Genomic DNA, 21,069 nt, shown 5'->3' with positions numbered 1-21,069 from the left:
GAGATGACTGCCTGTCGAGATAATCGATTTTTTTGTTGGGTCGTACAGTCCGCATCATTCAAGTACAGCGTCATTCGAACAAAAAAAAAAATGCCCCTCTCGTTCGTTCGTTTTTAACACGTCCTATAAATACCGATGGGGAAGAGAGAGAGAGAAAGAGAATAAGGGGTGGAAGGTCTTTTACAGAAATATATCGTAGGTCTCAGCTAATAATGTTTGCTATCTCTGGCATATCGGGACACGAAACCTTTACGATCTGGCCGTCTATATCCATGACGAGCCTACACTTGTGTTGTTTTGGCATTTTTTTTGTGTGTTGTTGTTCTTTGCTCTCGTTGTTGACGAAAGCGCGTCATCATCCTATCCAGCACCACACATTGTGTGTGTGTGTGTGTGTGTGTGTGTGTTTAAAAATGGGCAGTGTTTTATTTGGGCTTCTGTCCGATGTTGATGTTGGACAATTGCCAGTGCTTTAATTTTGCTTCCCCAAAAGCAAAACCTTCGTCCCGACGGACACGCATAGAGAAAAATTCTGACTTCAACAACAACAACGGGAGCGCGCTCATTACTCCGTGTGTTTGCTAGTCAGAAAAAAAAAATATCAAAGAAAAAAAAAAAAGCATTCACAACATTTTTGTTTTATTTTTGTTGTTGGTGCCGTGTTTTTTAAGATAAAAAAAGAAATAAAAACGGCAACATGGCGCCTGTTTTTTATTATTATTATTTTTTTTTTTTGAATCTTTTTCTGGGTGGGTTTGAGGTGAAGGAAGAAAGGATCGACAGCTCCATCAATGTCGTCACATCACGCGCTACGGTATTCATTGTGTGTATAATGCAAACTCGAAATCTTGATCGAATTCATTTTTTTCATGCCAAATGATTTCTGAGAAATCAACCAAAAAATTATTTTTGAAATTTAAATCTCCTTAGAAAAAAAAAAGAAGGGAGAAATATTCGGGATTGGAGTAGTAGTGGTGTCTGAGATGATTCTCTGAGCAAAGAGACAAACCTTTTGATTGCCCAACAATTGCAGCAGACTCGGTCTAACGGTAAATGAAACGAAAAAGGGGATCGACGTGAGATTCTTCTCGATGTTGAAAGCCATCAGGTTTTTGGCCTATTTTTTTTTTTTTTTTCGAGAGAGAAGTTTCAACACACTCGTCTCTTTTTTTTTTCTGATTGAATTCTGCAAACGTTTGGCGGGGTATCCGCCAGTCTATAACGGCGTATCGCTAAAATCAATTCTCGACAAGGAAAACAAGAAAGAAACAAGACCAACCACAAGACAAAAAAAAAAACAAAAAAAACGAACGAACGAACGAAGAAAATAAACAAAAAACGAACCATTGTTCTATTAACATTGTTGTTCTGTTGCCGCCCAAAAGGACACGTCAACCGTGAATCGGTGAATGTGGTATGAAGTCGAACCATCGACGAAACTCAAAAACAAGAAACGAAATCAAACGATAATCTATTTTTTTTTTTTTGGAACTTCTACCCACCTTTGTTTTTTTATTTCAACTATAAAAATCGCAATTCGAAAATGGGCAAAGTATATCGCCGTGCTTGTTTTTGCTTGTCGTGAGTATATACCGAGCGTGATTTTTTTTTTTATTTCACATTTCAAATCGCTCCGGAATCAAAGACCAACAACTGTTTTTTTTTAAATTTTTTACGACGACATTTTCATCGGTAATCGAACATTTTGTTTGATTTCCATTTAGGGAAAAAAAGAAAAGAAAAATGTGATCCGTTTAACTCCTACATTTTTTTGTTTTTTTTTTCGTGGGAGTTCGGGGAAGAATGTTGTTTGTATTTTTCTTTTTGTTACAAAAACTCGAGATAAATTCAAAGGAAAAAGAACAAATCATACAGGTAAAACGGCAACTAGTGCGACCTGTTCTCCGCGTATGAATATCTGTTGAATGTGCCGCTGGCATAATTCTTGCTTACGATCAATGGGTTTGCATTGGATGGCTAATCCAGTCAAAGGGTCAGGTTTCCTCCGGTTAGGCAATGCGGCGGCGGATGATTCTTGTGATCCGCTGGCGCTACACGTTGTCAACGAGCCAAGAGCTTCTGTGATGTGATCTACCGGACCTAGTCACGAATTTAACAAGAAGAAGAATAAATTGGCAAGACAAAAGGAAACAATTAAATGATAATTGAATAATTGAACGCATTTCAAGATCGGAAGAGAAAAATGCGACCTTCCCTTCGCTTTTTTATTTTTTTACTCTGAATTTTTTCCCTTCCATGGTCTGGTCGAGGACTGGCACAAGAACTCAATTGAGTGTTTGACCATGGCCACGATTTGTGAAATTTGAAGGTTGCAGAAAGAAAGAGATGACGTTGCTACAAGTAGGTGTGCCAATGTCGCCCGATCCTCTACCTACGGTATTTTTCTAAAGTTCTACAAGGACCCCACCCGCACTTTTTTTTTTCTTTCTTCTCTGTGATCCCTCCTCCTATTCCAACTGGCTATCTCTCTGTACCTATAGTCGCCCGCACGCTCCCGGCCGTTGAGTCCATAAACGAAACAACAACAAAAAAAAAAAAAAAAAAAACGAGTCAAGCGGGCGGGTTTTTGTGAACAACGAAGGTTTCCGGCCAAGGTCACGCTGCAGCATTGCACTGAGAAATTCTTGAAAATGACTAGATTTTCATATTATGAAGAAGGGAAAAAAAAAAAAAAAAAAAAAAAAGAGCGACAAACAAGGACGCGCGAAAAATAATTTACAATTATTATTATTTTTTTTTTTCACGAAACCAATCATAACTGCATTAAGAAGGGCGTATCTGGTTCTCTTATTCAACATTACGATGCGCGTATTTTTCTTCTTCATTTCGACGTCATCAAAAAGATGCCGAACGTTTATGGAACAAACAAAGCGGAGGACATCAAGAAACGATGGCGAACCCCGTTATTAGATAACAGCTAGAGGAGGAGCACCTAACGCATTAATGTTTAAAAAAGAAGAAACGGGCAGCCCAGAGTCAGGTGTCTCTTTTAATATAAGGCACTCAGACAACAACAACAACGAAGGCCAAAAAAAAAAAAAAGAAGAGGGGAATGCATATACAAATAGGAGACTCTTGACTGAATTTGTAAGCAGCGTCTCGATTATAACAGGTCTCCCCACCAGCAGCTCTTTGGAGAAACGTAGCAGGTGTAAGATGTATATTTCGTCAAGCTACGAAACGCTTGCGCAAAGCTCAATCCAAAAAAAAAAAAAAAGACATGACCATCGGCAACTGATCTTTGATTAGCGCTTTTTACCTAAATTCAAATTCAAAAAATTCAAACCAACCCCTATTTGCTTTGTTTCAAAAACCGTCTCTTTTTTTTTTCTTCCTTTTTAGCAAAAGTGTTACAATTGGTCGACCTTGTCCTCGACGCTAACTAACGAGAAAACATATAAAAAGGTTAGCATCATCCACCCTTGAAAAAAATAAAGGGCGGAGTTTGGGTGAGAACCTCCAGCGTGAAAGAAAGCGACCTTAGAATAGAAAGATACAAATCTGCCTATCTCTTTAAGGCGTTAAAATCTAAACTATTGCGCACTTGCCCACGCTTTTTTTTTTTTTTTTTTTTTTTTTTTTTTTTGCAAAAAAACAAACAAAATCCCCTAAAAAACAAGCGCGTGATTTTCTGTGTGTGTGTGTGTGTGTGTGTGTGTGTGTGTGTGTGTGTGTGCGTGTGTGTGTGTGTGTGTGTGTGTGTATTTTGAAGGATCGTTTTGTGACATTGCACAGTTCCAAGTTATTCGACGGGCCGGGGCTGTAAGGACAAGTTTACCTTGAGACTAAGGTCAGGTTCCCAAAATCTCTGCTAGGATTTTGTTTCGCTGACACGCGTTGTCTGGCGCAAAAGCTTTTGTACAATTAAGTTTTTGGCTATTGTTGAGCTGAATGAAAAAAAAAATCTAAGGGAAAACAATCGACGCACGGTTGTTGTTTTTTTTTTTCTCTCGTTTGGCCGTCAAAGAAGTGGCACTGCGAAGGTAACACAGAGAGAGAGGCTGCTCGATTGAAGGTCAATTGGCGAGCTCGTATTTCGGTCAGCCAAGGGCGAGGTGAAATGAGAAAAAGAGAGATTACGTCGTTTGGGCAAGGTCTCTTCCATCGGGACGGTCACGTCAAAAAAGAAAAAAAAACGTGAACGTCTCATCGAAATTGGGAACACTTCATCGCTAAACATTGTTGCGTTTTTTCTTTTCTTTTCTTTTGGCCGATAACAGGTTTGTTTTTGCTATTTAAGAAAAAGGTGGAAATAAAACAATGAACGGTATTATACCCAAAATGGGAGTTTTCCTATGGCGCCGACGTGTAAATGTTTCGTCGACGTCGGTCATTGCCAAGTTCCACTGTTTATCAAACGCGGCGATGTAGCCCGTGCAAAAACCGCGGATCCACGTCGCACCACGTATCCAAACCTGGCAGAACAAATGATTATTATTATCATTTTTTGCGCGCGCGCTTCTAAACTACAAAACGCGCACAATTTTGCCGTGCATCACGCAGCGGACATCAAGGCAAATCCAGTACGATCCGCATAGAGGCGGATCGATGGCTCAAGTTTTCTTCTTTTTTTTTTTTTTTCCCAACTGCTCATACCGAAAGAAATACATCTAATAAATGTATGTATATTTGAAAGAAAAAGAAAAAAACTAAGCGAATCGAAGAAGAAAAATGTTAAGATAAAGTGGTCAGTTGGGACACGAGCGCGTTCCACGATACCACGTCTCTTTTACGTGTGTTTCAGCCTGTATCAATTGCCAAAAAAATCTTATTTTATGATGATATTTTCTTTTTTTTTCGTTTGATTTTTCTTGGGTCCCTGCCGACCATCGTCTTACGAGTTGAGCGACCCAAGAATCTAACGGTACTCTTGCCTCTTTCTCTCTCTCTCTTTCGTTCTCTCTTTGGCTGTGGGCGCGTACGTCTATCCCCTTCACGGCTCGCACGGGGAAATGAGCGACTAGACACACAACCACGTAGGTAGGGACGGATGGACAGAGAATGAAAGACGAAAAAAAAATTAAATAAAATAAAACTTAAGAAAAAAAAAATTCGAAAATGTCGACATCGAATGGGTGGGGGGGGATCAGTCGGGACGTGTTATTTCATCTTCGTGTGTTCACTCAAAAAAAAAAACAGGTGAATCTAAGCGGAAAGATGACGGAGGAAACAAATCTTTATGTTGTTTTTAATTCTTGAGAAAAAAAAAAAGTGGAAAAGAATTTCATCTTTTCACCTTGTTCTTTTGTTTTGCGCCTTCGTCAAGGACGGACAGTTGACTTAACAATTAACGAATCTATTGAACTTGAAGAAACTGCTGAAAAAACGGGTCTTTTTCTGTCTTTCTGTTTGATTTGTAAAAAAAAAAAAAAAAAATGACGCACGTGTTGTTTTAAATATTTCTGCGTCGTTGTCTCAGTGGTCGCTAACAGCGAACTAGTCACTTGTTGCGCATATGTTAAAGCTTTGGGTCGGGTCGGCGTGCGTGACCTACTCTCTGCTAGTTGAACCGTGAAAACCCCACTAGCCATTTGGCTATTCAGAAAGAAAAAAAAAAAGAGGGAACCCAAAATGGAGAATGAAAAGATTTCTTTACAAGACTAGGAAGAAAAAGAAAAAAAAGAAAAAAAACAGGTAACCCCCATCGAAACAAATCAAGATTGAAGAATAGCTGGAGAATAGCACTTGTGTTCTAACAACGATTCCCCCTTTTCTTTTTCTTTTTTCTCTCCAAATCTTTATATTCTCTCCTGGAACACAAGCCACACAAAAAGATAGCTGGAGGATGGGCTTTTTCTCATTTTATTTTTCATCTTCTCCCCTCTCTTTTCTTAACACAAAAACTACTTACTATAACCCCCGATAGGCAAAGATTGCACAACTTAAAAGTATCCCCGGGACCCGTTATCTATTTATTTTTATTTTTTTCTTTCTTCCCTCCACATCCCTGCTCTCGGATATTTATTCTTGATTATTGTAGGTGATTACGTATACGTATAATCTCCCTTTTTTTTCTGAGGAAAAATTGAAAAGTGGTCGGGCCTCTTTGCCGTGATTTTCAGCTTGGAATTTTTCGACCCTCTAGCGGCAGCATCTGCCTATTTTCCCCTTAAAAAAACTACACTAGCATTTTTCTTTCAATTTTATAAGTAGACTACTGATTCTACGTCTTCCCTTTATTTTCACCAGCTTTAGAAATACGTAAGAATGTTCAATTGTTCACGAATTCTTGAAAACTTTTTCCTTTTCGCTCTCCTTTTCATGAAAAAATATCAACAAGAGAAAGAACCGAAAGGGAACCGCCCACAACGCAAAGGGAAAAAAAAACGACATTCTATACCAAAGTCGCTTTGGTTTGAATTTATCCCCCTCCATCACTAAACGAAAAGAAAAATCATATCGATAACCTTAAGGCTTTTCATGTGATGACTAAATGGGACGGAATAGAAATCCGTTCAAACGGATCAATGTATAGTTCAATCATCTTCGGTCAACCGGAAAAGAAATTCAACTTTCGTTCACTCACTTTCACACCGCTACGATTGATATTGAAGAACTGAACATTTTTTTCAAAATAAAAAAAAATAAGAAACATCGTCCGTCCCCTACAACAACATCCCCCTCCTTTGCGGCTATTTTCTTATTTATTTATTTTTTTTTTTCGTTCTTTTCCCTCTGACGAGGGGTGGAATTTCGGGTTCAATGAACGATCCGTAAAAAGAACAAAAAAAAAAAAAAAAAAAAAAAAGATGTACGTTTCATTTGTTATAACACGTTCGATACGGGAGAAGAAAACGAGAGCGGGCAAGGACATGTGATAACATACCCCGGTACGAATTATAACTTGAGCTCGTTTCTTCCCGAGGCGGAGGGGCCTGGTACTACACGTAACATATTGTATACTAGTCGTTGTACTACTACAACAACCCACTGTGGAAAAAAGTGAAAAATAATGATACAAAAAAAAAGAAAAGAAAAAGAAACTGGAGGGGTTGTTGCCCTCTGCCTTTTCTCCTGTGCATTTCGGCTGCCGGGACGGCGCCTTTACAAAGTTCTTTCGACTTCCTTCCTTCGTTTCCTCAGACTTCCCCTTCACTTGTATGATACACCTATAGGTTGTTATGTTGTAACAATAAGAAGAAAAAAAAAATCGACAAGTATTTTTTTTTTTTCAACGGCTCCGAAATGTCGCCATCAGTTTCTTTTCCCAATTCGAAAGGAAAATGAACAGGAAACAGTAGGCCGCCGTTCCCTTCAAAAACTTAGCTACACCCCCGCACTGCGAGTCGAACAGTGTCTCTACATGTTTGTAGATACTATAGACATTGAACTTTGGAGGGAGAGAGAGAGAGAGAGTTCCATCAACGAAGGAACGCGTGTCCGTCAGAGTAGTTCAATTTGCAACTTGCTAGTCTAATAAGTTTGTCATTTTTTTTTTAAGGGGAGCGCATAGCTTTACAAGCGAGGATGAACTAACTAAAGTTCTTACGCTGCTCTTTTGCCACGCTTGTTTAAAAGTACTCAAAAGTCTTTGCTTTCGACGTTTTTTTTTTTTTTCAAGTTTTGATTTTTCTTGTTTCCTTTTTAGCGAAAGAATGAACGCACCCAATGGTTGATTCATTCGTACGACACGTCATATCTTTTTCTTTTTTTTTTCTTCTTCGTTCTCTCTGCCTTTTAAATATTTACATGTGTACAAGATCATAATAACACGGAACGAAAGAAACCATATGTCGACGTACCTGGTAAAAATGAAATGTAAGCGTACCTTGACTCTGGTTTTGTTGATCATGCAATTGCGTAGGACGCTCATAGGACCCCGCGTGACCTCGTCCATGCGCGTGAGCAGATTACGTAGCGGTCGGCTCCGACCTCGGCCCATAACCGGTTCTAAAATGATATACAAACAATCAGTATTCGGCAATTCTCCCTTTGAAAATTAGAATGATTTCTCGCGCAGGCTTACAAATACAAAAACATTTAAGGGTCACATTCTTTCAAGTCTTTTTTATTTTTGTTGTTGTCCCTTTCCACTCGACTTTGGAAATTGGTTGCGCCATTCACAACAATCTTCTGCATATTTAATATTTTTCGTCATGCAAATGACGTGTTGCGTATCTGACTGTTGAACCCGGCGGGCATTGTTTTGCTGTTGGTTATTTATTTCATTTCATTTTCCTCTTTGTTTCTTTTTCTTTCCCCATTTGACAAGACGCCCATCTTGGAACGATGTGGGTCAGTGAGGGCATACGCAAACACAGACACCATCACTAACGGGCGAGAATGGAATACCACATAGCGAAAGACTATATAAAAAGAGCCAACATTTAACAAAAAAAAAAAAAAAAAAAAAAAAAAGAAAAGAGGAACAGGTTCCCTCCCCTTCCTCCGCTTACGCATACATGAATTGAGAAAGAAAAAGATAGAAGAGACTGTTGCATCAGCGGACCGCGACAATGACCCTCCCATTTCACGATAGGGAGGAAGAGTATGGGAGCGTGAGTAGTGCCAACTTGAATGCCCCTTTCTTTCCTCTTCGCTAACGTAAAAAAAAAAAAAAGATAGCAAAAATTTAAAGTAGACAAAAAGAAGAAGAGGGGCGGGCTCTATCGGACATTCCAAAACGGGTCATCGTTCTTCTTGTGGTTCGATGAGGTCCCATGTCTTTCGCCTCTTGATGCCTAAATGGTGTAACATTTCTGAGTAGGGTGTTGGTGTCTTTTTTTGCGCCGCTTTTTTGACGACATTCGGCTTTTTAAGTGCCTGCCAGTGTGTGTGTGGGTGAGATTGGGAAGAGCGAGAGAAAAAAAGAGATACTCGATATAGCAGCAGGCGGGATCACGCAATCCATTCCGGGGGTTTGACAGTAAAAAGAAGACGAGGAAAAGATCAACAACCAAAAACGAAGCGAGCGAACGAACGACCATCTACACTCAAATGTTCCTTCGAGCCATAACTGGCAGTAGAAGAAAAATAAACAAAACCTAATCCGAACCTACCGTTACCTCGCCGTGGCGACAACACGATTTTAGCGAATAGAAGATAAAAGAAACAAACACTACGCAGGAGAAAGAAAATATAATAAAATACAAAAAAACAAAAAAACAAAAAAAAAAAAAAAATGAAAAGAAGGAAAAAGGTGGGTGGCGCAGTTTTGGCTTTCCTCGGCACACATTTCGGCAGCCCTTCTGCTTTGTTTTGGTTAGACGCACATACGTTCAGCGCGAGAGGGTCACATTCAAATTCAACTGTGCTAACCATTCAATCTGGCAATCGAAAGAGCCATGGCCTATTAAGCGCGTGACTAAGTGGCCGTGACGTCGGAGAACTGGAAGCCGAGAAATGTCTTGCTCCGATTTTCAGTCATTAAAACATTTTTTTTTTATCGCATGTTTTTGAGTTTTATTTTTGTCGCTGTCGTGAAGTGGGATTAATCGAAACGGGTGAAAGCGTAAGACATCTAGCGGCTAGCTAAAAAAATTGACGGGAAGGCTGCCACTTGTTGAACACACAAGTTAGTCATCACTTGAACATAAACCATGTATGGTGGTAGACTGTGCAGTAGAACGACTGCATGCATTTCATGTTTCTTTGAAACGAAAAGTTATAATTACCCTGATGGGGTAGAAACCTTCGCTTTAATGGGTTGAGGGAGTTGAGGGTGTTGATGGTGTCCCGAGTACTGGGACCTGCTGCCTGCATGACAATATGGAGTAAATGAAACAAGGAATCGTAAAGAATGCAAAAGAAATTTTAAATAGTAGAAGATTAGCAACTTAAACATGCTGTGCATTGGAGAGAATTAGAAACGAATAAAATTCTCACATCTCCTTGGGCCTGCCTCGCTCTTGCGCGGTTTATTGTTGAAACAAATTGACCTAAGTTATTGTACATCGGCGCGTCAGGAATTGGGACAATGACATGGGGACTAGTTAATGCTTCTAAAGCATTAAACTCAGTAGACGAAAAGTCTAATTCTTCTTTTTGTTTCTCCATTTTTACAAACACAACAATATTCTGTTATTTCAAACTTTGACACGCCATTTACTGGAGCATCGTCTGCTAAACAACATTTGTTGTTGCCAAATTGCTAAATTACGTTTCGGTGTTTTTGAACGCGTTTAAAAATTTTGTTGTCTTGTTCATAAATTTAAAATAGAAACTAATTTCTTTTCTCTTTTTACTATTACAGGTATATAAGTTCAGTGACAAAATCTTTCCGCATGAACGCCATATATGGAACTCATTTTAGCTGCTGCCTTTTTATAAACGGTATTTTTTTGTTGTACTTTAGTTATTTACTGAATCATTGTTTATCCTCTTTTTATTTCTACAATTCAGATTTTATTTCCAAAAGGATTTCGATATCCTTTAATAAACGTGTATTTCTCGAGTCGATCATCAAAATCATGCCTTTCATTGATGACGACTTGCTGTGGTGTCCCGATAATGACGGGAAAATGGTCGATCTCTCATGTCTGGTAATTTTGCTACACTTTCATTAATTTACTTCTTTTGATGCGGAGAAAAATGTTGAAAAAAGAAATTAGGCAACCGTTTTAATTATACCGCTAGATGGGCCCTTGTTTCATTGTTTCGATGATTCATATGTTAATTGTCTGCTTTTCGCGCCCATTTTTTCAGACTGCCGCTCAGAGTGTCCAACCGACTGCAGTTCCGCCACTCAGTCAAGGAGGAGAGTTCTCAGACCTCACCGAACTTTCACATGCTGACCTGAATGGCCTCGTGTCCGAGATCGAAGGCGAGGATGAGATTTTCAAACAGTTTGGTAATTTCGAACTGGACAACATTTTCGCCGAATTCGACGAGAAAGTAAGTTTGTTTTTCATTTGTCGAAACACTGTCTATACAATAACGATGATTTTCCCATGTAAGGTTGGGGATTGCACTACATTGCTCAACAACCACACAGAGGCTGATGATTTCCTCAGGAAAAGATTAGCCAAAAGAAACTATTTGGACGATCACAGAGAAGTAAAGAGTTGCTGTCAATTTCAGTTTTTGTGTGAAATACCTGAATTGTTCTTTTTGTTTGCAGAATTCACACTTCTGTAGCAACGGGGTTGTTAGTAGTAGCAATCAAGTCCAGTGCAGCAGTTCTGTATCAAACGATGACTGCCACAGCCTGCAGTTGGGAGGCAACGTGGAGGGCACCACGATTGCAGTCAGGGGTAGCATAACCCTCAGCAGTGGACGTTACCTGCCTTCTATGAATGCCAATCATTCAGTGAACCTGCCCCTCTCATATGGAGAGCCATCGACTCCACCTTGCTCCTCATCCTCTTACATCTCCCTCTCGAGTGCCACACCAACCCTTTCTAGCCTCCTCAACACACCTTCACTGCACAACCAGTCGTTGAACCTGCTGAAGAGTGTCAGCAATACCTCGTCCCCGTCGACGCCCGTCTCTTCTCGGACAACCAGTAGTCATTGCCTCAATTCCCCATTGCCATCCCTAATCAAGAATAAGAATATAGTCGCCGCCAACCCGCTGTTAGCAGGTAATAATATCAACATTATTATTCGTTACTCTTACTTCGGCTATTTGCTCTGTTTGAACGTACAGCTTACCTTGTTTTCTACTTGCAACTTACAGAGAAACTTGCGGCGCCTGCCGCCCCGTTGCCTCCAACGTCGTGCGCCGCATTAGCGCAAAGTCTGGGCATCGGACCGATCAAGGAAGAGCCCCCGTCATCACCGCGCTCCATGTCTCCCTTCTCGATGCTCACCTCTTCGTTGAACGTCGACTGCGACAACCTTCAACCACCACTGCCTTCACCTGACTCCAGCAAAGGTAGGAAACTACCATTTCATATCGTTAGATGGCGTTTGCGTGTCGTTTTTTCCCTCATACGGGGCATTCGCTGCTCATCCTGAATTGGCTGGATTCGGCCGTTGTTTCCTTTATCGTTCGATGTGCGCTGAGCTCCCTTTTCATCGAACGTGTCCAACTGGTTGACGTCAACGTTCTAATTGTTGAATACTGAGAATTCTCTGAAGTGAAAGAGGTAGAAAGACAAACAAAGAGATTGGTGGTACAAAGGAACAAGTGTGTGATGGCTTCTGCGACGTACGGTTCGTCTTCTTTTTCGCCATGCCATCGTTCTTCTCATTTCTCGTTTATCCCGCACCCATCCAATTATATCCTCGCTCTCTTTATCACCTCTCCCTCCGCCCCCGTTAAATCTCTTTGCGTTGCTAGCGCTTTGATCACGCGCTCCCCCACACACACACACACTAGACGCAAGAGTTTGAGTTGCTCATTAAGAGCGAGGAGCGTGAAAATGGCCTAGATCTACTTTCGCTAGAATCTTCCATCAACGTGGCATAAAAAACAATTGACATCAAAGGGCAAAAGTAGAAGCAGTGTGTGTCTGTGTGTGTGTGTGTCTTGATGGAAAATGAGTAGGCTAGTAGTGTCGAAGACGATAGGATGACATTGACGTCAAAGTTCTTGTTAGTCTCTAATATTTTGTTTTAACGCTCTGCACACACAAGCTTGTACTGAGCGGAATGAGCCTTAATCTTTTTTTCTCTTATCATTTTGACGGAATTATTTGGCTCATCCGCCATCTCCGGTGTGGTCGTATAACGTATCCTACACGAGGGGTGGGGGGGGAGGGGAATTCCATCAATCTTGGAGATTTAATCTTGATGAACTCTTTGCCTTTTGAATTCTTGCGGAGAGGTGATTGTGTGATCCCTCCTTTTCACTCACCATCATCACACACACACGCAGCGATAGGGGGGGGGGGGGCAATTTAAAGTCTTAAATGTGGGCAAGGCAAAGGGCTGGCATGAGACTAATTGCAGGAGGAGGGAAGGATCGTTTTGGCAGCCGAGCCAAACTAAACCCTCGAATGCTTTTCTTCAAGCCAATCACTTTGTTTTCGGGCAATCGTCGCGACCAACCCAGAAAGCCAAAATCGCATGGCTTTTTTTCGTTTTTTTAAACGTATGAAAACGTGATTTATTTTGTTTTGAATTGACGTCGTAAGAAATGAGTGGGGGGGAGCAAAAATTGCCGACTGCAGCAAAGATTCCATGTGGTCTTAGTTCCTCATGACCTTTTCCTAGTTAGCCAAGGGCTAATAAAGCCAATTGAGAAAGAGCTCGTGGTTAAAAAAGATCATCGTTTGCGACGTCTTTTCTCCTTCGACAAAAGCGAACGAAATAAAAGGACCCGTAAGTTTTCGTGGGCTACGTGTTTGATTGGTTGAAGAAAACTTGCGTCATTCACCTCTCGTCATTTTTTTTTTTTTTTTTTTTTTTTTTTTTTTTTTTGTTCCTGCGCATTCTTTCTCTTTTCTACCGTATCGTGTCGTTGACGTGCTCGTCGTGCAGCATCCGAGAGCTCGTTAGATGTCGCCGTGAATCTTTTAATAATAAATCGTGATCTCTTTTTTTGTTGTTTTCGTTTGCTCGCTCGGTTTGATGAGCATGATGACAGCCTGATAGAAAGGGACGGCATCTCCTGTTATTTTTCGCCGATGGGGTAGAGAGAGAAAGGAACACACGATGGGCAAGGCTCTTCTTGTTATAACCAAACAACAGCGAGAGGAGAGTTTGTTTGGAATCATCTGTCATTCAGCAGCCATCATATTCTCAATCTCTCACACAAGTTTCCTGTTCATCACGTATGCGCTAAAGTTTTTGACCGTTTTTACCTTGTTGTTGAGGCAAGCAAAGAATAGCTTTGACGACGAAATGACACGCACGATTATGACAGTTTGCCGTGACAGGGACAGAGTCTCGCCAGTTGGAGCCGCAAGTTTTCCACACGGTTGAGGGCGAGCGTTCCAAACATGAGTTTTTTTTCCCCCTCACACAATTGACAAGGTCCATCAACTTTTTTTTTTCTCTTTTCTTTTCTGCTCGACTTTGGCACGAGCCAAAGTGCATGTTCTGTTCGCTGCTTGGGGATTGTTCGGAGCGACACGTGATCACGTTGGAGTCGTTTCGCTTCTGCTCTCGATTTCTCCCTTCATCCTTCCGTTCCGTTACGCTGAACATCAGCCGGGGCAACGGGCAAAAGCCGAGTACGCACAAACTCGAAAAGACACAACTCACGCAGACACACGGACAGACAGACGTCGACTTATTTCTATATTTCATTTTATTTTATTTATTTTTTTCAAGCGGTGGGGGAGGGGGTTATTTCTGTGCATGCAAACGTATAAATGTAAGCTGCTACCGCGCAACAGGCAGCAAAGGGGATGTTCTTCTTCCTCCTTCTCTTTTGGGCACGCGGTTACTTCTTAGTTGTATTAGTGGTGGCCGTTGCAGAGGCCGTTCAGAAGGGCAAACAGCTTTCCGTGTCTCTTTGGATGATCGCCCATGTTTATTTCAGTCGGCAATATTTAAAATTTTTAAAAAAAAAAGAGAAAAGGAAAAAGGGCAGGCACAAAAAAACAAAATGGGATTTTGGGTTTTGTATTTCTCTTTTTAAACGATTAAACATCACAAAGGTGGGAAAGGAATGAATTTAAAAAAAAAAAACATTACGAAGCGACATTTGATTTCTACACATAGTCACGTCTACATTAAAAAAAAAAAATTGGTTTTTTATACCGGAGACGAAAATAACGACAAGGTAGTTGAAGCTCTATTTCTATTCGTCCTTGTTGTTGTTGTTTGTCGCTGTGTATGCGCGCGCGCGCGTCCGCGTTTTGTCGTGCGTCGTATCAGTTACGACGACAACGACGTTAAATGTTTGTTACGCAACTAAGGCGGGGCAGACAGGTCTCTTCTTTCTCCTCCTCCGCCCTTCTTTGCCACTGAATTTTTCTTAGCCCCAGACACATTTTTTTTTTTCTTCTTTTAAACATGATGTGTGTGTGTGTGTGTGCGTGAGTCTATTGTTTTTCAGCGTGTCGCATGTTTCGACTTCTTTTTCCCGTTGTTGTTGTTGTTGTTGCTGGGAAGAGGTTTTTCGTATACTCGAGAAAGTTAATGGGGCCTCAATTTTTTTCGTAGCGGGGTCTTCGGTGTCTTCTTCTTCTTCGTCTTGTCATTCGAATAAATAAATCGTCGTGACTGGATAGGAGGAAAGACAGACAGACAGAGAGAGAGAGAGAGAGAGAGAGAGAGAGAGAGTCAGTTGGTCGGCGGGTTATCGTTGCGTGATTTATCGGTCAGCCGTGTTTGCGACGCGTAGCAGTAAGGAAGAACGAAGAAGCCAAAACGTTTGCGCCGAGCAACAAATCTGTCAACGAGAAAACCTGTGCGAGATTTTCTTTCTTTTTTCTTTATGTCGAAACGGGAAACTAATTCAAACAGCAGCACAAGTTACGAAAAAAAAATATATATATATATATCAAAGCAAAATGTGTGCGGGCTTGAATGAAAAACGTCTTTCATCTTCTTTTTCCAAAGTCAATCAATAAATAAAACAAACAAACAAACAAAACAAATATAGCGAAAGGAATGTTACGATGGAAGAGGTTAGCGCGGATGCGCATTCTTTTCTCTTGTTTTTGTGCTAGTCTTCCTGGTGGTGGCGTTTGGCCTCGCCTGGAATGTTTTTGCCACCCTTTTCTTTTTATATCCATTCGGGCGTTTTCCTATTCGTCTCTCGAGGAGCGATGCATCCTTATCTGTCGTTTTGCGCATCGTTCGACGAATGAGAAAGAAATCCGTGCATTCGGGAGGTCTTGCATGCCTCGGCCGGGCATAGTGTCGTCGAAACCAATTGGTAGAGAAAAACCTATAGGTGGTGACATAAACGAAGAGAGAGAGAGGGGAGAGAACGACGTCCGTCTGCCGACGCGGCCGTGACCATTAGACTTGTGGGCTAGCCATGCTGCTATACACACACACACACGTACCGCTTACGATAAATATATTAGGTCGGGACGACTACATTCTACTACGCATTCCTCTTGTTCTATTCTTTGTCTTTTTTCTTTCTTTTTTTTTTTTTTTTTTTAGTATGTTGCTGACGCAAATAGGCCCGTCTGGTTGCATGCCTTTTGCACGCGGCCAGAATGCGCCTTTTAAATCTTGATGCGTTTTTATTATTGTTTTTTTTTTCCTAGTCGTGAAAGTGGTGACACGCTTCTTTTTATTTGACTTCCTTCTGCTGATGCCCAATGCGTAATGTCTATAGTTGTTACAGTCGTGAATCAAAAGGCCCGTCAACAAATCCATAAACGACCAATGCCATGTGAAAAGAAGAGGCTCTTCGGGTATAGGGGGGATAGGGAAGAAGAAGAGAGAAATTTTAAATAACAAACGACGACGTTCTTAATCGTCCCGGCTTCCAAAACCCGGCACTTAAAATGTCGGAAAAAGAGCCCCCCAAACGGCTGTGGCTGTTTTGTCCGTCCTTATTTTATTTTATTTTTTTTTTCTTTTTCCTCCTTTAAAAAGAAAAAAAAAACAAAGAATTTTGACATTACGGCGCCAGGGACTCCATAGAGAATATTAATTTTTCGGCAAAAGAAAACTCATTTACAAAAGCGTTCCTGTAAAATAAATGTTAGCACTGATATATACGTGTGAAAGAGAGGTTCCCATTTTTTATTTTATTTTTTTTTGTTCCCCCCCCCCCCCCTTCTTCCGTTTTCCATGTTGATGATGGTCGTGACGAGGTGGCTAAAGAAAGCGATTGGATATCGATCGTCGTAGTGAGTGAGAACCACTTGAGTCTGTCTGTGTTTTTCTTTCTTTTCTTTTTCGATGATTACTCTTCTTCTTTCTACCTCTGTGCGTTTGTTTTGTATTAACCGATGTGGCGAAAATGAAACGAGGAAGATGGGAACACACAAATAACTCTTCAGACAAAGATGGATGGCCGACTGCGAGTAGCTCAACTTGCCCCGCTAAACTCCATTTTCAAAAGAACACTCCTTTTTCTTTCTTTCTTTTTTTTTTTAAATTGGATTAAACGGGAGGAGACAAAGTGTGGGAAAAAAAAAAAGAAAGGGGCAATTGATATTTGAAACGAGTGTGAGTTAAAAAAGACTTCCGCATTCCTGCGTATTATGTCTTTTTATCGAGCAGGAGTTTTATCTCTTTTTTTTTTTTGTCCCGACGGGATGGAATGTCGTGTCGAAATGTTTCCAGCGTCGCCTAGTACGGACGTGTTTTCATCCGCATAAGCCAGCGATTGTGGCACCACCCTCCCAAGGAAAAAAAAAAAAATAAAATAGATACGATGGCTATTTATAACTTCGGCTGGTGTATATTTATAACGGGCCGCAAACGTGCGCAACATCTACTTTGCTTTTATATTTTAAACCCCCCCCCCAAAAAAGGGGGGGGGAAAAATAATAATTAAATGAAAATAAAAAAATGAGACGGACGCCTTGGCACGGCCATTTTTTTTTTTTTTTTTTTTTTTTTTTCTTTTTGCTCTATATTTTTGTTTTGTATTTGATACTCTTCGGTGCCAGTGGCCTCTTCTTATGGTCGTCCGCATTTAGCAACATGTACGCGCCCGTGTGTGTGTGTGTATATGGGGGGGTTAGCAATGCATAGCCGCGCCCATCTCGAAGACGGAAATCTAATTCGGGGCTAGGCTTTTTTTTTTTTTTTTTCTTTCCCCTCTTTCTCCTGTGTGTGTGTGTGTGTGTTGTGCACGTATTCTGGTGTGAGTGAGTGTGATGGACGACGACGAATACGACGCCGTCACGGAGCTCCACCCCACTCTCGGAGGACTATAAATAAGAAAAATGTACATAACACCCGACATCTCCTTCTTCTTTCCTAGTTTCGCGTTCGTAATAGGTTACGTTTAAATGCCTCGCTATTTCTTTCTCTTTTTTTTTTTCTTTTTCAAGACTTCCTACATCGTTTTTTTTTTTTTTAATTTTTGTTCGACTACGCAACACAAAAGAGTTCAAGAAACTCATTCCGCAAATATCGGAAATAGAGAAAGTCAAATGGGGAACATTGCAATTTCAGATGTTTTCTATATCCTCTTACCTCCCCATGAGAGTGACAAATGCTAGAACGATACAGTTTTCCGAGAATTCTCTTTTATCGTAGGCCGATCGTTGATGGGTTTTTTTCTTTTTTTTTTCGAGAATCGTCGACCTTGCGAATCAATTTCCGGCTCTGAAATAGGTAAAAATATTGTTTTTTTTTTTTTTATGAAACACTTGAAGGACACGTATCAGTGGGAGGCCAGGGATGTAGGAGGTTAACGAGTTCCTCGTAACATCTATGTCGTTCTTTCCACCACTTCACTGGAGTTCTTTTTTTTTTTTTTTCGCCCTGCTGGACATACGGGACGTCTCTTTTTTTTTTTTTTCTTTTTTTTTTTTTGCTTTTCTGACGCCTTCAAAAATAGCAGCGCTGCATTCCATTGGGGATGAGTCACATGTTACACAAGAAGGCAACAAAAGGAATTGCAAGAGAGAAAAAAAAGAAGGGGGAAGCGAACAAAGGAGGAAGGACTTATTATATAAAAGTAAAGAACAAGAAGAACGTACCATTCAACCATGGTAGTCATACACTTGGATCGAACGGCATTTCCTTCCTCTATTCCCTTCCCCCCTTTTTTTTTCATTCTATTTTTAATGACACGCGGGCAGGGTTTTGCAAAATGGCAGGATGATTGCCAATGATTGGCTTTGACTTGAATCTATTCCAATATCCACCCAAGTATATTCGCGTGTTTGACTTTCATTTTTTTTTTTTTTTTTACGAGGTTAACACATGGTGTCACGATGATTTTTCTTCGCCATGTTTTTTCTTTTTTGTTCTGCGGGGAGCGGGCGGGGAAGCGGATGGCGGCGTATCGAGTCAAAAAGAAAGAGGAAGAAAAAGATTGGGTTGCCATCGGTGTACGTTGTTAGGTTTATCCCTTTTTTCTTTCGTGTGTGTGTGTGTGTGTGTGTGTCTTCTGTACGCGAAGACAAAACACCAAGAGGGCTAGTTGATAATTGACACCTTAGCGACGGCGACGACAAGGCAAAAGAAGAAGGAGGAGGGTTGACATCATCGCCGGCTCTTTTTTTTTTTTTTTTTTTTGGCGTGTCACATTTTATCTTTTCTTCCTGCCCCTTTTTTTTTTTTTTTTTGCGGTAGCCTCTTGTTGTTGCGCATCGTAAGCAATGACTCAATCAACAGCGCGCACACGAGCGCATGTTGTAACATCCCGCCGCTCTATGCAACATAATAAGAAGAGATAAAAAAGAATTTGAAAGGAAAAAAAAAAGGGGGTAACACACACCGAAAAAAATGTGCGGTGTCCCCTTTTTGTGTGTGTAAGACGCCGCATAGCGTCCTCCGCATCTCATTTAATTCTATTTTTTATTTTGTCGGGCGGCTATTGGGAAAATGAAGCCGCCGGGTCATCCGTCAAACGGACACGTGCCCACCGGTTGCGGTTACGTTGTCATCTGGTTGTTTCTCTTCTTGAATTTTTTTTAATTACTTTTTTTTTTTTTTTTTTTTTTTTTTTCAAAACAAGAAAAAAAAAGGAAAAGCATTTTGAGGATATGACTTTAAGTCATACGATCCATCGTCCCAGACTTCATAGCAAACAGTCCAGCAGGAACAGTAGACCAGAGTTTATTTCTTGCCTTCTTCTCCCTTTCCTACTTTACTTTATATAGTTCACTGTGTCCTCGTGTCGGTTAACGGTCGTTTACTTTGCTAGAGCGGACCGGTTGGTCTTGCGTGTGTGTCGGTTACTTTTTTTTTTTTATTTTGCGTCACCAATTCTCTTTTTCTTTTTTTTTTTCTCTCTCTTTCTCTTGGGTTCGTCGGCCCGTTCCCCCCCCCCCCCCCCCCAAATAAAACGAAGGACACGCAAAAAAAAAAAAAAAAAAGGGAAAACGAGAAGTAGGTGGTGGTGGACTCTGGCGGAACAGGATCTTTCGTTTTTTTTTTACCTTTACTTAAGAGGATGGTACTTGGGAAATCATCCCCTCAAAGTCTTTTGTTGTTTTGTTTTATCTGGGGGGGGGGGGTGGTGGGAGGTTGGTGGGTTGGTGCACGTCCATCGAAGTAGCGGACAGCGTCTTAGGTCCTCCCATGGCGACACGGAACTGCACTCAATCCGGAAGCGACGGACATGGACAGAAAGTCACTTTTGGGCCGACCCTAAAGGATCTTTTCCTCCACTTCCCTTTTGGACACACTGACATTTCGCCCCTCTTTTCTTTTTTCTTGGCGTCCCGTGTTTTTGTTGTGCAGTTTCTTTATTTGTTATCGAGTACAACGATGGCCGTCTATTCCCGTCGGCCGGTTAGAACGCCCACGACGTTTGCTTTTATTTTGACCGCAAAAAAAAAAAAAAAAGAAGGAAAACTGTCGTATTTGCCAGTCGCTTAGCACACTCTCTGTGTGTGTGTGTGTGTGTGTGTGTGCGTGCGCATCCGTCGCTCGGAAGTCTACGACGCGGCTTTGTGGATACATTTCAATCTATTTCCAGACGATCTTTCTTCCTTCTGCACGTCCTAGCGTCCCTTTTCATTTTGGTTAAGTGAAAAAAAAAAAAAGGGACGCCAGCCGACGTCCATCTTCCCACTCTTTACATGCGTCAGTTGTGCACAGGGATCGATGGATAGCGTTCCCATTTTTTTTTTTTTTTTATTTTGTCCTATTGCGAATTATTTTTCATTCCGTAAAAGTCACCTCTTTGCGGTGCGCGCCGCTGGGATCCTCTTACCAAACGCAATCCACCTCATGAAACTCGGAGAATCGAATTTCAAGGAAATGTCATTAAAACAGGAATGCCTCTTATTATTTTTTGGCTCCTAGTTTCTCGTTGTCCTCCTCTTTTTAACGCGTCCCTCCACCCGAAAACTTTTTTTTTTTTTTTTTTTAAACACACCGCGCTTTTTTTTTTTTTTTTTTTTTTTTGCGTGTTGTTTCCGTCCATACAAGTTGGCAGCGATAAAGCCAAATACGAAGAAGAGGCTTTAGGAGATCGTTAATCAACACAAAATGTCTACTACTACGTTATTTTGACTGCTTACTACTACAACCACTATTGCCAGTAGACCGAACATGCATCACCTGTATAAAGAACTCGCCCCAACGTCTTGAGAGGACAACAAAAAATTCCCGAAT

The 21,069-nt window shown here is 41.0% G+C and overlaps 2 protein-coding genes across 2 annotated transcripts in view; one reads left to right on the top strand and one right to left on the bottom strand.

The window, feature by feature from the left end:
* Window positions 1-21,069, top strand: part of LOC130687251 (ecdysone-induced protein 74EF-like) — a 56,849-nt gene that overhangs the window by 6,372 nt on the left and 29,408 nt on the right. Inside the window, 6 exon segments of the mRNA XM_059495177.1 lie at window positions 10,214-10,293; window positions 10,363-10,502; window positions 10,666-10,854; window positions 10,918-11,016; window positions 11,081-11,543; window positions 11,639-11,836. Coding sequence (XP_059351160.1) covers window positions 10,245-10,293; window positions 10,363-10,502; window positions 10,666-10,854; window positions 10,918-11,016; window positions 11,081-11,543; window positions 11,639-11,836 — 1,138 coding nt within the window. The 5' untranslated portion in view covers window positions 10,214-10,244.
* LOC130687283 (U7 snRNA-associated Sm-like protein LSm11) lies at window positions 1,819-10,088 on the bottom strand. Its single transcript, XM_057510437.2, has 5 exons — window positions 9,847-10,088; window positions 9,636-9,717; window positions 7,790-7,911; window positions 4,298-4,436; window positions 1,819-2,100 (listed from the first exon to the last, which is right to left on the bottom strand). Exons 1-5 carry the CDS (start codon window positions 10,015-10,017, stop codon window positions 1,868-1,870), a joined length of 747 nt encoding a protein of 248 aa, XP_057366420.1. The 5' UTR covers window positions 10,018-10,088; the 3' UTR covers window positions 1,819-1,867.

The sequence above is a fragment of the Daphnia carinata genome, chromosome 4 (assembly GCF_022539665.2).
Source record: "Daphnia carinata strain CSIRO-1 chromosome 4, CSIRO_AGI_Dcar_HiC_V3, whole genome shotgun sequence".
NCBI classification, from domain to species: domain Eukaryota; kingdom Metazoa; phylum Arthropoda; class Branchiopoda; order Diplostraca; family Daphniidae; genus Daphnia; species Daphnia carinata.
Note: the sequence above shows the minus strand (reverse complement) of the source record. Positions and strands in the feature narration are given on the sequence as shown.